General features: G+C 29.9%; 2 protein-coding genes across 4 annotated transcripts; one reads left to right on the forward strand and one right to left on the reverse strand.

Moving 5' to 3' along the window:
* Positions 1 to 4,063: 4,063 nt before the first annotated feature.
* On the reverse strand, positions 4,064 to 4,938 carry LOC130895143 (dynactin subunit 6). The gene is made up of 4 exons (XM_057802313.1): positions 4,913 to 4,938; positions 4,694 to 4,864; positions 4,370 to 4,643; positions 4,064 to 4,263 (listed from the first exon to the last, which is right to left on the reverse strand). Exons 1-4 carry the CDS (start codon positions 4,924 to 4,926, stop codon positions 4,183 to 4,185), a joined length of 540 nt encoding a protein of 179 aa, XP_057658296.1. The 5' UTR covers positions 4,927 to 4,938; the 3' UTR covers positions 4,064 to 4,182.
* A 452-nt stretch (positions 4,939 to 5,390) lies between these two features.
* LOC130894938 (protein tumorous imaginal discs, mitochondrial-like) lies at positions 5,391 to 14,319 on the forward strand. 3 transcript variants are annotated; one of them, XM_057801988.1, is made up of 8 exons: positions 5,391 to 5,593; positions 5,685 to 5,908; positions 6,005 to 6,253; positions 6,777 to 7,077; positions 8,200 to 8,393; positions 8,494 to 8,707; positions 13,981 to 14,046; positions 14,099 to 14,319. In XM_057801988.1, exons 1-8 carry the CDS (start codon positions 5,428 to 5,430, stop codon positions 14,110 to 14,112), a joined length of 1,428 nt encoding a protein of 475 aa, XP_057657971.1. In that variant the 5' UTR covers positions 5,391 to 5,427; the 3' UTR covers positions 14,113 to 14,319. The 3 variants fall into 3 exon arrangements, with proteins under 3 accessions (XP_057657971.1, XP_057657970.1, XP_057657969.1); XM_057801987.1 differs by having other exon boundaries at positions 13,744 to 14,319; XM_057801986.1 differs by having other exon boundaries at positions 13,981 to 14,319.
* Positions 14,320 to 15,545: the final 1,226 nt, after the last annotated feature.

Genomic DNA, 15,545 nt, shown 5'->3' on the forward strand with positions numbered 1-15,545 from the left:
AACAATGATCTCTATAATAACCATAATCAATAACCTTAATATTTCTATAAAGCTTCAATTTGAATATTGCTTTTTGAAATCTATGAATTTAATTTTTTTTAAAAGAATCAATGAAATTTGAAACGCCACAATTCTCAACCAATTAATGTAGGTAATTTTTATTCTTGTTATACTTTTATACATATTTTTATATTATACTTGATCATAATTTTAATCCCAGTCGAGGAATACATAAGTATTCGAAAGTTAGTACAATTTGGTGTTCAATTTTTCCACAATCCCACTACCAAAACTCTCACAATCTAGCTGGCAAAAACTTTATCTCAATTCATATCTGAAATGATATACTTTCTACAAACTTGTCCAGAATCTTCTATGAATATTCCTATAGTTAACAACAAATAAATATTTTATATTTATATATAAAACAAGAATATATTTAGAACAAGATTCATTCACTGTAAATTTATATATTTACTATAGATATACATGAATTTATGGAAAATGTATGTAATTTCTTTGTATAACATAAATATGTATCTAGGAAAATGTACCTTTTACTTAAATTTCGGTATATACTATGTAGGTATCAACAAATGAAGAATATTTTATGTATAAGCACTTAGAACAACATTCATTCTCTGTACATGTCCTATCCATTTATTTTTTGAACTGCCTCTTCTTCTTCTAGTTCCCTCCCCCTCCATTTGTGATCTCTTGGCAATTTTGTTTGCATTCGTTCTGCACACTTGCCTCAGCCACCTTACTCTTTGGGTTCTGCCTACTTATGTAATATTAGGCTCGTTATATATTTTCTTCAAATCAGCATTTGTTCTTCTTTTCCATGACTAATTGTTTATTTTCACGCCCCCCAGTATTTTTCCACACCTCTATGTTTTAGCACACTTCTGGGTTAGTACCTAGGACTCAAGACCATATAGCACAGTTATCCTAATCAACTTTTAGTACAATCTCATCTTTGCTTTCAGAATATTATGCAAGGACTCCATTGTTCTACATCCCTTAGCTATTCGATTTTTTAGTCCTTTCATCCGTATTCGTAATCAGCACACCTAGACAGGTGATTACTCAACTTGTTCAAAATGATATTCCTCATTTTTTGTCCTGCAAGGTCAGTTTTCCCCCTGATTCTTTCTTTGTCGTTGCATTTCCTTAAATTTAATTTTTTCGCTATTCACCGTGAGGCCGTATTTTTTTTTAATTTTTTTTCCAATCTACTGTATACTTGTTCTACTTCCAAAGTGAAGTTAAAAAGTAAAGTGGACAAGGTATTCCCTGTTTCAGTCCTCTTTTCCATGAAAACTTTCTGATAGCATTTCTTTTGACAATACTTTGATCTCATTTCTATCCAGAGTCCGTTTCACTATTATTGTTAGTTTTCTTAAGACACCTAATAATGCTAAAGCTTCATACAACTTTTTTATCTCTATTATATCGTAAGCTTCCTTATAATCTATGAGTAGTAAGTGCAGTACTAGATTTTAGTCTTAATTATTGCTTTATATTGTTATAGAGGTGTTTCACCCCTCCATAAAGCTCCTTGATATTCACCGACTTCTTGGTCATGAATTTGTCCCAATTTGTTTCACCATAGACGAGACCTGGGTACACCACTATATTCCGGAGAGTAAACGAGAAATCCATTGAAAGAGGCACTTTCAATGGACTGCGATTCGAAAGCAATGCGAAGGTAGAATCCTTCATGCGGGTGTAATAAAGACTATTTAAAATAAATGTAAATAATTTCAGTTCTGTAACTTTATAATAAAACTTTTTTATAGCAAAATTCTGGTTTATATTTGAACCATCCTTTATAAGAAGCTTACGGTATATTCTTTGCATATTAGGAATGATATATGTAAATACATGTCATCTAGAAACCCAATAACTATTTTTTCACTTTATTTCATGTTTAAATATATTTCGAGTTTTTCTGTGTTACAGACTTATTTAGTTGTATAATAGAGTCTGGGAGTTAAATTATTGTTATGGAGCAGTTATTGTAATACCAAGAAGAATATTCATTTGTTAAAACGGCAAGATGTACAAAAAATTCAAGTTTCAGTAACCTGTCAGTGATGCGACTCATAAAAATTAATAATAGATAACCTATGAAGAGAACTAATAATTTTAAGAACTCCAACAAAAATTTCAATAGATAATAAAAGAAACACCCCGTCATCACCGTACTAGGGTAAAAAGGATCTCGATTGCTTCGATCAGTTACTGAACGACTGTGAACGTGATCGGGACTACTTTCCCAACATTCAGATAATGATCAGGTTAACCCTATCATAGTTTGAATCTCTTGTAAAAGTAATATCAATGCAATCAAACTGTCTAATCCTTTTAATAATATTAATGACAATAGCGTGTCTACATTTATATATACCTAGAGTCTCATCTATTAATTTAGTTGAATTTTTGCTGTAATTTATTTATACTGGTATAAATAATTGATTCACTATTCATAGTTAAATATTCCATTTAAACGTGATATATCAATTATTCATATAAACCTTTTTTGTCTAAACAAACATATCAAATATATTTTCTAATACTCATAAATTGGTTTTTATTCTACGGTTTTGTTAATTCTGAAGCACTATAAAAAATTATTGCAGAGCTATCCCTATCCATAGATTATTTTCAGTCCCCGGACTCGAAAATTGTAAATAAATTTGAATAAAAACGAGTTACTAGCATAGTAATATTCTAATAGTAAGATATGTGTGTACCAATATTTCATTCTGTACACATACTGTTTTGGTAAGGGTCAATCGAATTGTTAAATTAAATCCCGAGATGGACCACATCAGTTCGGTTATAAACTGCATCATTCAATTTTATGTATATCATATCTTTATGAATATTTATGTTCCTTATGCAGATGATGTTGGAATAGAGCTGTTTTATCTATCTTTTTTGATCTTATCATGTTCTCGAAAATCGTATTTATGCTGGTATATTCTGGATTTCAAGTACTGTTATGTCATACCGATGTAACTTTTATAGCATCTTAACAATTTATTTTATAAATCACATTGAAATGCTGTAGTTTGGGTGTTTGGTCCTTGTAGTACAGAATTTTTATTGCCACTAATTTATGTCTCCAAGGATGGTTCGAATAAAAGTTGAGAAGTTGGCTTGATGCTGAAAGTTTGGAAATCCAATTTGTTAATAATTCATCATTCGGTCGCCTAATTACTACTGTGTCCACAAAAGGGATAGCACCATCTAATTCTTCCTCATAGGTAAACTTGAGATTGGAATGATATGAGTTAAATGTATCTCAATTTGTTGCTTATGAATTTTAAAGAAATTATTTAAAAAACAGGGTTTTCAATTTCTTGTCTCAATTATTCAGGTTTGCTGTAAGTATAATAGTATATTACTTAACGAGTTTGGAAAGTGATACATTTCACACTAGTTACTGTTTTGAAACGTAATGAGTGCGAAATACACTTTCCAACGAGTTGTGCACACTATTTTTCCGACGACCACGTAAAAAATTTTTCAAAAAAACGTATTTTATAAATAAGAAAGTCAATTAAACAATATAGCACATGTGTTGATAAAGCATACAAAAAGTATATACCTAAATACGTGTGCTGAAAAGATAAAAGAGCCTAAAAAATATTTTTTATTTTGTAATAGTGGAGATGACAAAAACGGGAAGAATGATTATGAAATATTTTATAACCAAAGAACAGAAACAGAACCAATAGAATAATATTTTTTTGTAAATATATTAGATACCTAACAAGGACTAAATAATTATTAATGATTTTCTTTTACTTTTTCTGAGACATTATAAAAGGCTTTTCATGAATGATTAGAAGTTGAGGGCAACCAGTTGCCCCCTGTTAGATTCAAGTTTTTTGTACAAAAAATTCAATTTATATATAGGATAGTAAGCATAGAGCTCCCCCATCTTTTAGGGCTGGTACCAGTAAGTAACAATATTAACATGTGAACTCACCTTATCATTGTAAATTGTCTACCATACACAAAAATATTGAAAGAATAAAAATGAGAATAATTTTTTTTCAAATTTTATTTGTGCATATAAAATTATAAGTATAAATATGGAATATTAATAAATTATATAGATTCAACTACTCTTATTTTTAGAAAGGTCACAATATATGTTATAAATATTCAAACTTTTGTATTAGGTTTCTTGAGGTGATGATAATTTGGGAGCATTTTAGCCAAAGTTTCCATCTGTAGAGTTTGTAACTAAAAAGTACAAAATTAATTCTACCCTGCCTCTTGAATATCATAAATATTTACATTAAGTTTGAAGAAACAATATGTTCAATATTCATATTTTCATGATACTCACAACTGGTTTATCCAATCCCTCCCTCATGTGACATTTAGATCCATAAATTATTATATTATCTTTCAACAATTGTTCTTCAGTAACTTTACATCCTGCTCCAATTGTACAACCATTAGAAACAGTGACTTTGTTTCCAACATAACACTTCGATTCAAACACATTGTTATTCCCAATTTTTGGAGACTCTACAGTACAATCAACTTCAAAAACATTATATGAACCTATTATGAGAACTGGGGTTATAATCTCTTTATCTTTTTGATCAAATGGCAACCTAGAATATTAATTTTTATTAAGGAAATTAACATCGCATATCCTACCCACCTATGAATAATTCTGACTTGTTCTTCTATTAAGCAGTTGTCTCCTATAATAATTGGTCCAGCTTCGGCAATAATAGCCGCACCTGGATGTATTATTGTACCAGACCCCACTGTTATGTCTCCACGTAATTTGCAGTCCTCACAAACTAATGCGCCAGGTAAAATTTTTATACTAAAAACATATTGTTAATTAAATTCGTAGATAATTGCAAATACCTACCTATTCCTAGACATTTTCTTCACAAATGTCATAATATAACCTAGGAACGGAAAATGAAACTTCTTCTTTTTTAGTATAAATCTGAGTTTTCAAATAACTATTCATATAACGTTTTTCATCCAACTTAACTCGTTGTTAATTTGTCACATCTAAATTTATACATACACTGACTTTTCCACTGTTTCATAGACTCGCATGTTTAAAATTTTTCAGTCCAGTGAAAGTTATTTTCTAATATGATTCACTAGAAATCACTTTGAAAGATCTGTGATTTCTATTTTTCTCCCATTTAAAAGATAAGATTGAAAATAATTTTGAAATATATAAAAAATAATTTTGAAATATATAATCAATAATATAATAAGTACCCTACTCATAGCTCAAAACTCGTATATAGACAAACAATCCCTGTTTACAAATTCATGATACATGGAGCGCGCTCCTTCGAGTTTTTTACCTTTTGTATTGGCAGCAGTGATTTTCAAAGTAAAAATGTAATTCTCTGTCATTTGAAAATGGCTAGTGCAAGAAGTCTATTTGGAATTTTTAGTTCAAAATATATATTAGTTTGTCCAAATTCACAGAATATTAACAAAATCTCAAGAAGGCTTTTATATCAGTGTTTTCAGTGCAATAATTCAATAGTCTCCAGATCCTTGAATTACAGTAATTTGATTCTAAGTAAGTGCAATGTTGGTTAACCACATTTAAGATTTAACATAACTTTTTATTAAAAAGTAAATTCAATTTTCTACCGAACTGCACTTTTCAGATTCTTCATTTTCACAATTTCCCCAAAAAAGGAAGTTTCATTCAACGTCAATATTCAGAGCAGCAAGAAAAGATTATTATGAAGTTTTGGGTGTTGGTAGAAACGCATCTACTGCCGATATTAAAAAAGCTTATTACAAACTTGCCAAAAAATATCATCCTGATGTGAACAAAAATGATCCTGAAGCCTCAAAAAAATTCCAAGAAGTTTCTGAAGCCTATGAAGTAAGTATTTGTATGTTTAATTTCAATAGATTTCTTTTACTCGATTTTTTAGAAATTTTACTGTAATAAGAATCTATACAGACAATATCATTATAGATTTTAGGAGATGAAACTAAACGTAAACAATTTGACACCTGGGGCTCTACAGCTGAACAAATGGGTGGTATGGGAGGTGCCGGAGGCAGAGCCTCTGGACCTCAAGGGTTCAGTCAACAATGGCAATATCAGTCAACTGTAGATCCAGAAGAATTATTTAGGAAAATATTTGGTGATGCTTTTGGTAAAGGATCCTCACCCTTTGACGATTTTGCTGAATCAAATTATGGATTTGGAGAAGCTCAAGAAGTAAGTGGCAATTGGTCTTACATTAGAAACACACCCATTGTCAATTAGTTCATTTCGAACTGATTTATCTTGTTTCTATGAATTACTTTATAAAATATATTATAAAAGCAAGTAGTTTGCTATTTATACCATGTTTAATTTTAAAAATGGTTGTATAATGATTATATTTTAATATAATATAGGTTCAATCCATCTGAAGTGATCCAATGAGGGTTGCTTGGCCATTTTTTATTTTGAGAAATTTTTAATATTTCACCACCCTTATATAATTAGGACCTCAAAACAAATTAGAACCTATCAATTAATAGCACAATTAATAATAAGAGTGCCCCTTCATAATACCATTTTAATAATATGCATTTTAATAATATGCTCAATTAAAATGGCATTTACACTGGCAGGTTGGAAATGAGTTTTAATTATTCCACTCTAGATCAATTTCTAACATTATAATACCTTGTTTATCATACTTAGTGAAGCAAATAATTTTTTCTTGTTTTTTATACCTATATTGTACTTTTAGATTGTTTTAAGAATATCGTTTGCACAAGCAGCTAGAGGTACTAACAAAGATGTAAACATAAATGTAGTAGATAATTGCCCGAAATGTAGAGGATCCAGATGTGAACCAGGTACGCAAGCTACAAAATGCCAATTTTGTAATGGTACTGGAATGGAAAGCATCACCACAGGTCCGTTTGTAATGAGATCAACTTGTAGATATTGTCAAGGTTCAAGAATGTACATCAAACATAAATGTACAGAATGTGAGGGGAAAGGATCTACCGTACAAAGAAGAAAAGTCAGCATTCCAGTACCAGCAGGTTTGTATTAGTTTCAAATATATATTCGTTTTACACCTGACAGAAAACATAAATATCAATTAAATTAATTACTCAATTGGTGAATTACAATATATGAAGCAATAGATATTGAATGGGGTGTTATGATCTGTATTGTTATTATTTATCATTAGTCATTACTTTGCTAGAACTTGTTACTGAAGTTGAAGTCTCATTTATAAATTCAAATTTCGGAAAGCTTTGGTGATATGCATTCTGATTACATACACTAATTGTTTCTTGAATGACCCAAAAATTAGGTAACCTTAGTCTGAGTGCTATATGATCCAGGAAATATATACTATCAATTCTCATATCCTTTTTTTGTTCTAGAGTCTTTACCATTTTCTTCATTGACTAATGTATTTACATTTTAAACACATTTGCTTGGTTCATAAATATAGTGGTACCACCGGTTTTAGAATTGGCATTCAAAATTTAATGAAATGAAATGAATATTAGTATATTATTATAAAATAATGAACCAGCTAAACTTTCAGAAGTCTACAGAGAACGGAAAAAATATATCAACATTAAAAATTTTTTGTTTTTTCCATTGATGCTTATGGGATGTCCAAGTTTATCCTTTATTTAACAAATCGTGACATTCAGATTTCAATGAAAGTAGTATAAATGGAAAGATAAACAATTTCTTGACATTTTGGTTACTTGAAATTTGATTTCAGAGCTTGTGACAAAAATAATTAGTGAATAAATGAGAAAATTTACTATGTTACTTATATATGGCAACGCGCGCGAAATTTGAGCGAAATTTGAACGTGTACTGAACATGGTATGTGGGGATTTAAGTGTTATATTTACTTTTTACTTCAAATAACATACAATATACTTTTTATGAATATAATAATAAAAGAATGCAATGAGTTACAAACTATATAGTCAAACATAAAAAACATAATTTTTTTAAATATATTTGTCTTTAATTTCGAAGTAATTAAAAATTATTCTTTATATTCTATCTCTTTTCCTTTACGCAGCGTTGCCAATTATAAATACCATGCAAATCAAAAACACATTTGAAACTTGTGGTAACTGTAGTAATACCTTAACTAAAGCAGGAATAATAAAATTAAAATTCTTCAGGTATCGAAGATGGACAAACAGTGAGAATGTCTGTAGGAAATAAGGAATTATTTGTGACATTTAGAGTAGATAAGTCCGATTATTTCAAAAGAGACGGTTCTGATGTTCACACAGAGGCAGAAATATCAGTAGCCCAAGCTATTTTAGGTGGTACTATTAGGATACAAGGATTGTACGAGGATCATACTATCCAAGTGAGTTATAATCATCTCCACAATCACAATTTATTTTAAATTTATATCATCAAATTCAATTTTTAATGTTGGAATAAAAATGAGTAACGAAATTTTCAAGGTGATGCCGGGAACATCATCACACACTAAAATTCGTCTAAGTGGAAAGGGTATGAAGAAAGTAAGCGGATATGGTCATGGGGATCATTATGTTACTTTTAAAATTAAAGCTCCAAAACGTTTAGGTGACAAGCAGAAAGCATTATTAATGGCATATGCTGAATTAGAAGAGGATACTCCTGGTCAGATATTGGGAGTTACGCTTAAGAAGAACGGTAAGATTTTAAAACATGATATTTATTAAATAAAATTGTTTACATTTTTAAGCTACTTCTATATAAGAAAAGAAGAAGAATATGAAACTGATAAAGCTTATTAGTTAATTACATTTTAAGATTACTGTTTCTTCCAATTAGATTGATATAAATTAATGTTTACATTGTATGCATAGTTAGTTTCATCTGCATTTAATGAAACCTTTTACTCTAGAACTATGTCAACCAATACTGAAGAAAAATTCTTTAATATCTATGTGAGTAAAATATGCAAACAGGCAAACAAAATAATTTCTTAAAATACAATTAGGGCCTTTCTCATCCCATCTTTAATTTTACGATTACTTTTTGAATTGTTTTTTTTTTTAATATGGAAAATAGTGAATTCAAGATATTACATAAACAATTTCGTTTATTACTTCAGCTTATAGTTAACAAAAAGTCTGTAACAATTATCTTTTGGAATGTTTCGTACAAATGATTACATTAAATTGATCAAACAATATGTAGGAATGTGAAATTATATCTGGAATTAATAATTATATAGAAATACTTTCCAAACCTCAGAATGTATAATTAGAGTTGAATTATAGTATATTAACAAAAAAAAATATAAATACGAGGATGATCTCAGAAGTACCTGGCCCAGCAAAGGAAACTCAAAAATTTTGGGAAAAAATATATTTATTTTTCAACACAATCTCCTTTTAGCCCCATACACTTTTCCCAGGTATGTCCAATAAGTTCGATATTCTTTTTATAATAAGAATCATCAAGCTACTCAAAATAGCCACTAACTGCTGACATCATCTCTTCATGGCTGGAAAATCTTTGACCAAGTCTGGGAACAGAAAATAATCCAAGAGGTCTAAATATGGCGAATAGGGTACATGAGGTAGCAATTCAAAATTTAATCTAATAATGTTGGCTATTACAATAACAGATGTGTGAGTTGGCGCATTGTCTAGATGAAACAACACTTCCTTCTTAGCCAAATGTGGCTGTTTTTGCTTGATTTATTTGTTCTTCCTTTTCAGTCCATTATTTTGATTGTTCTTTTGTTTCGGCTGTGAAGTGATGGGCCCAAGTTTCATCCATGGCCATCAATCAATTAGCGGACAAGATGAGAAAAGGCAAAAAACGATTGGGATAATTTTTAGAAATACTATCAGAGCCAAAACATAAGACCACGTTTCATCTCATTACATCCATCTATCATGCACTAATGCTTTGAGAATATCGGTCTGAAGCACATAGTGAATATCCCTTCAGGAAGTTATAGTGGTTTGAATCAGAAGATGATTCAAGAAATAATGCATGATACCCGGAAAAAACATATAAAAGTGAGCCTCCTCATCTAACTGAAATAATAATTAATTTTCTTCAAAATAAAACACGTTTTATGACAAATGTTGAAAAATTGCATGTGTATGGGACCTGTACAATGGAACTATAATTATGGTATACAAGGTATCTTCGAAAAAATTTAACCATAACAAAGAGGGTTTTCCAGTAATTTAACAAACTGTTTAAGATCAATGATTAAAATACATGCACAAAAACACAAATTTAATATTTTGTAATATTAACAAGAGATCCCATTATAATTTTTGAATACCTTCTTGTATTTGTTGAATTTTAAAATTGGTATGAATGAACAAATATTCAGTGTGACAAACTTAAGAGTTTCCAACCTATCAAAGAGATGTTTTTTCATCATCATTTCATTTGTTAAGATAATCTTTTTTCAAGTCTTCCAACTCGATGAAAACATATTGGCGACGCTGTTTTTGTTCTATTGTGAGCAAACGCGGCACCCATCTTGCGCACAGTTTTCTCATGTCCAAATTTTTAGTTAATATGCGATGTACAGCACTTTTTGAAATGCCACTATGTCTGCTAGCTCGTGCATTTTTAATCGACGATCATCTAGTACCGCTTTGATAATGAAATTGATGATGAAGGAGCACTCTTACCCAGAGTAGAATCTAGTTCAGCTTCCATATGGGTTGAGCTAATGCCTTTCAAATATAAGTATTGTATACATAAGGATGACGAATTATTTCCGTGTTTATAGATTTATTGAAACTTATTGCAATGTTTGAAAACTCTATTACTTGACTGTGTTTTCTCTTGATTAGGATTGTTTGTGTTCGATTTGTCCTTATTACAGATTACATATTAGATCTTGAAAACATTTCATTTCCACAATATTCTCAGTTTTGAATTAATTTTTTTATTAACATAAAATGATGTATGTTATTTTTACAAAACTTCTTTTTGATAAAAAATATTAACAATTGATGGCTGCCAAAAAAATGCTTAACAACATTGATAAGTTTTAGTATTTTTTAAATATATTGAATTCCTGCATATTTGAATCTATTTATTGTATTCACAACGGCAACGCTGCATTTTTTGTCATCGTAGGCCGTTGATCATGAAAAACGAGATCAGTCAAGAGACAAAATCCCGCTTTCGAGCATCATGGTGGTCGCTTTATCTCTTCTTACGTTTTTGTAACTACTCATTTACATTCAGCAAATAAATATATATGACATTTAAATATTCACGAGTGGTGTTTTTTTTTCCTCAATCAAGAGGAACAATCCCAACAAACGTGGCGTCTTCAAACTTGAAACATATGCTGTATATATCATGTAGTTTCTAATACTGTGGTATTTTTCAAGAAACTACAGCATTCTCGTTAAGCCAGGTATTTCTGGTAATCTTCATCCCCCGATTCTTCATCAGTAAGAGAACAGGGTTCAATATATATTGAATCCACTAGTAGTTTATCAGAATATGCAATTTGAGGAGCTTCCTCTAAAAATGTGAGAAATTTGCATATTATTTCACATCGAAATTTTGCTTGCCTAGAGTTACAGTATGGCATCAAAATAAACATGTGCAGGTGTTACACAAATCAGTATTATAAATAAATTCTTTTTATCGAAGACATGTATTTGTGTTTACTTAAAAACCACAAAAATATGAATATTAGTTGAAAAGAGAATTTGTACTTATTTGATCCTTATGTCCATTTTTATCGGCACGGCCACAGCTGTTCGACCACTATCTGCAACTTGCCTTGAATAGAGAAGACATTATACAAGTAAATATATATGCTGCCATGTATCCAATACTTACCCAAGCTTTTTTGAAATTCGCGCTGCAAAATTATATATTTACTGTGGCTATTTTGCAACACTAGGCTTTGATGGGTTAATAATATTCTTCTCTTTGAGAAACAGTAATCTAATGAATGTGTAACTTGGAATCACATAAAATACTAGCACCATGATAAAAAAGTGTAACTTGTTCAATATACTTGACTGGTGACATTTATTCAATATTATATATTATACTGAAAACACTGTTTACTACTACTATACAAACCGAACACTCATAATTATACTGTCTGATGCACGTTTTGATGACCAAAAATAATTACTTGGTGATCGAAACGCATGCCAGAAAGAGTAATAATTATGAGTGTTGGATGGTTGAAGCCAACAAAATGTTTATTAAAAAATATGTGAATATGTGAATAAGCAAAAATATTATATACATATATATATATATATATATATATATATATATATATATATATATATATATATATATATATATATATTGCTTTGACAAGGAGTCATGTGGAATATATTCAACGCGTTTTGTATTAATTATCTATAAATGATTAAATTGGCAATTGAAAATATTGGTGAGGCATAAGCGAGGAAGCAACGTATTAATACGTACTTGGTGACTTCTGTATCAAAGATGTGAAAAAAGTCGAGATGTTAGAGAGGTCATTGTAAACTGAGTGTTATAAGAAATTCTTTTGACATTGACATATGTGTGTCAACGTTTTAAGGTCGTTAGGCACAATGCAGCTTTGTTCATATTTTCTGTTTCTTCTGGTCGTTTTGAATATATACATTTGGACATATGTGGTCTATTCCAATGCTCAAGTTACTGTAACTGTTACAGAACTTTTCACAAAATGGGCCTGATGCATACATAATTATAGATTTTAGTGCCAAATTTTTTTGTGAATATATAAACAATTTTATTAATTAACTTCGGTCATAGGTTCATAATAGCGCCATCCATATGGAAAATGATTAGTAGAAGTTTACCTGAGTCACTCAAAAATACGCTCTGAAATTGGAAATTTAAATTACTGGTTACCCTTTTTGGGACAGATATGTGTTTAAAGAAGAATAAAAATTTTCTTTAGCAGCTATGAATTTGGGGTAAAAGTTAAAGTTACACTCGTGCAATGCGATTTTTTCTGACCCAGATATTTGAAAATTTTTAAGACCCACAAGCAGTCTCAACAAGAATTTCAGATTAAGATTTGTTTTTTCTGATCTCGACCATTGCATTGAAAAAATATCTTTATTAGATACAACAGTATACATTCTGGTCTGTTGCCTCCGTACCAAGGAAAAGCTTTTCTCGTGAATTCTTTCATTTTTTTTTTACCAAATGTGAGTGATGAAAGGATGAAAAATTGTATAGAAATGTATTAAAAACAAATTAATTTAAAGTTATACATATCAAATTTTCACTTTACTTTATTAACAATTTTTGCCACTAAAAGGAAATTGACAATTTTTTCTCAGTTACTCTTAAAAATCTTTCAAAAGAAATTGAAAAAAAATCAATTGCGCTTGAGAATGTCAAAGCAGCATTTTTTTATTGTAAGTAACCCTTCTTCACAAATCGGACGCGGTTGAAGTATCTTCCACAATCCTCCTTGGGTCCCATATTATTGTTGGGTCATTCTTATAATATGAAAAATGTAGAGTGGAATTTTTACTATGTTTAAGTTCATATTCTTTTTCAATAATATAACAACTCACTTAAAAAGTTAAATGAATGCTTGGTTTGGGTTTGATGCAAATGCTATTTTTAACCAACAAACATTTTTTATCATGGAAGCTATTTTTTGGATAAATATGAGAATTGAGAACTTTACTTTTTAATAAGTTTGTTTGAAAAGTCTAAAAAAAGTTTTTATTTAACAGGAATAAAAGATGATGAAATACCATTAGCTGGTTCTGAGCAGAAAACCCAAGCAAAACATTCTGAGGAAGAGCCAGGGCTACTAAATAAAATAAAGAGGGCCATTTTTGGTTAGGAATTAAAAAAATAAAAATACACAATAGTTTATTCCAATTTTATTCTCAACAAGTGATAAATATATCATTACACACGATATCTTGGAATGTATTTAAATTGATTGTTGCTTCTTAAAATTATAGGAAATAAAACATTTGCGACAAACGAAAAATTGGCGCTTTTAGATGCCATTCGTTCAGTTTTAGAAGGTAAGAACACACCCGATAAAGATTCTACTAATATTGATTTAAATAACAATAGGAAACAAGAGGTAAATAAATCGAAAACTACTAGAGGTAAGCAACAAGATACAGAAGATCTTATTGAAGAAAGTTATGTCGAAGTAGCCGAAATGAAAAATAAAAATTAATTTTTTTAATTTCCTTTTAAATAAGTTTTGTAAAAATATCGGGTTTTGACTTCTTTCTCATTAGCAATGTTTTTGTTATATATTAAATGTTACGTAATATATGTTACCAAAGTTCTGTGATTCATTAATAATATACTGAACACACGTGTACTACCCGTACACGTACAATTACATTATCTGGTTCATATAACTTGATATGAAGTAGCGACCTAAGGAAAGATCCAAGCTCCAGAAGGTGTAACTGTGAGTGTAATTATAACTTGGATGTTAATAGTGATATATTGATTTTTCAAAATTTTACGTATCAGTTGTTTCAATTGGTTTTTGCTTCATATAGTCCAGACTACAAAGGTAAAAATGAGGTATTACCTCCGATGTCCAAGTACTTGCATCGATTCACTTGCGATTTCCATGAACCTGCTTCAATGTACATGAAAATTTGGAATTAAGTTCGAGTTACCCTTATCTTCAAAATCTAGCTTATCCGCTATGTGCTTATTACTTTTAGAGATGAAAACTATCCCTTTATTGCAAAAAATCAAAAAAAGTATAAGTATACGCATTTTATGAGAAGAAAAATATTTTTAAGGTTTGGATATAACTTGTTTGATGCTTTAATATAGTATTTATAATTTTTCAACCCTGCTTGATGTATTTTATCCCTTATAAATCACCCCCACATGCATTCTAAATCGTTCAAATTTCCAGAAATCATTATTAGTACGTAAATAAAGTAAATCATCTGTGGATTATATTTTTATTGTAATTTGGGTACTATTGTTAAGGGTGAAATAAATCGATTTTATTCCGGCCACAACTTTCTTAGTTTTTATGCTAGAAAGTTCTACTAACTACCATTTTAAAGCTTTTTAAAATTACTTTGAAAAAGATTATATGCAATTACCTCGAAAAGTTGACCGTTTTACCGTTATTCGACGAACTTTTCGTTCGATAAAAATATTCAACTTTCAATAAATCATAACTTGGTTTGTATTATGCCTAAAGCAAATTTAAATGAACCAATCTCTTTGTTTATTTCTTAGCTCAATTTTTATTTCTTATACTTTTTCTGATAAAATTAAAAGCATTTGAGTTATTCATGAAAAATTAATTAAAAACGTCTTTGTTTCTCAACAATATTTCAAGTTTTCAATCGCGCATAACTAAAATGCCAAGAACTCACCCCTAGAGCAAAGGCACACATCAGTGTAGGGTAGATTTTGCTTCTGAAGTATTCCCTAGATGTTGTGAAAATTTCATTAATATCGATAGAGGTTTATGGAAAGCGGAGGTGAAAACCTTAGTAGCCTCGACTAATAAGGCACAATAATATAAAAA

This window comes from Diorhabda carinulata, chromosome 6 (genome assembly GCF_026250575.1).
Source record: "Diorhabda carinulata isolate Delta chromosome 6, icDioCari1.1, whole genome shotgun sequence".
Taxonomy (NCBI): Eukaryota; Metazoa; Arthropoda; class Insecta; order Coleoptera; family Chrysomelidae; genus Diorhabda; species Diorhabda carinulata.

What these genes read in the sequence shown, in the direction of transcription:
- LOC130895143 (XM_057802313.1), bottom strand. An exon ending in CAAGTCAGAATTATTCATAG is followed by an intron (nt 4,644 to 4,693) that starts GTGGGTAGGATA and finishes TTAATATTCTAG; the next exon opens with GTTGCCATTTGATCAAAAAG. An exon ending in AGGGATTGGATAAACCAGTT is followed by an intron (nt 4,264 to 4,369) that starts GTGAGTATCATG and finishes TGTACTTTTTAG; the next exon opens with TTACAAACTCTACAGATGGA.
- LOC130894938 (XM_057801986.1), top strand. Translation starts at nt 5,428, where the DNA reads ATGGCTAGTGCAAGAAGTCTATTTGGAATTTTTAGTTCAAAATATATA. An exon ending in AAGTTTCTGAAGCCTATGAA is followed by an intron (nt 5,909 to 6,004) that starts GTAAGTATTTGT and finishes ATATCATTATAG; the next exon opens with ATTTTAGGAGATGAAACTAA. An exon ending in ACGAGGATCATACTATCCAA is followed by an intron (nt 8,394 to 8,493) that starts GTGAGTTATAAT and finishes GAAATTTTCAAG; the next exon opens with GTGATGCCGGGAACATCATC.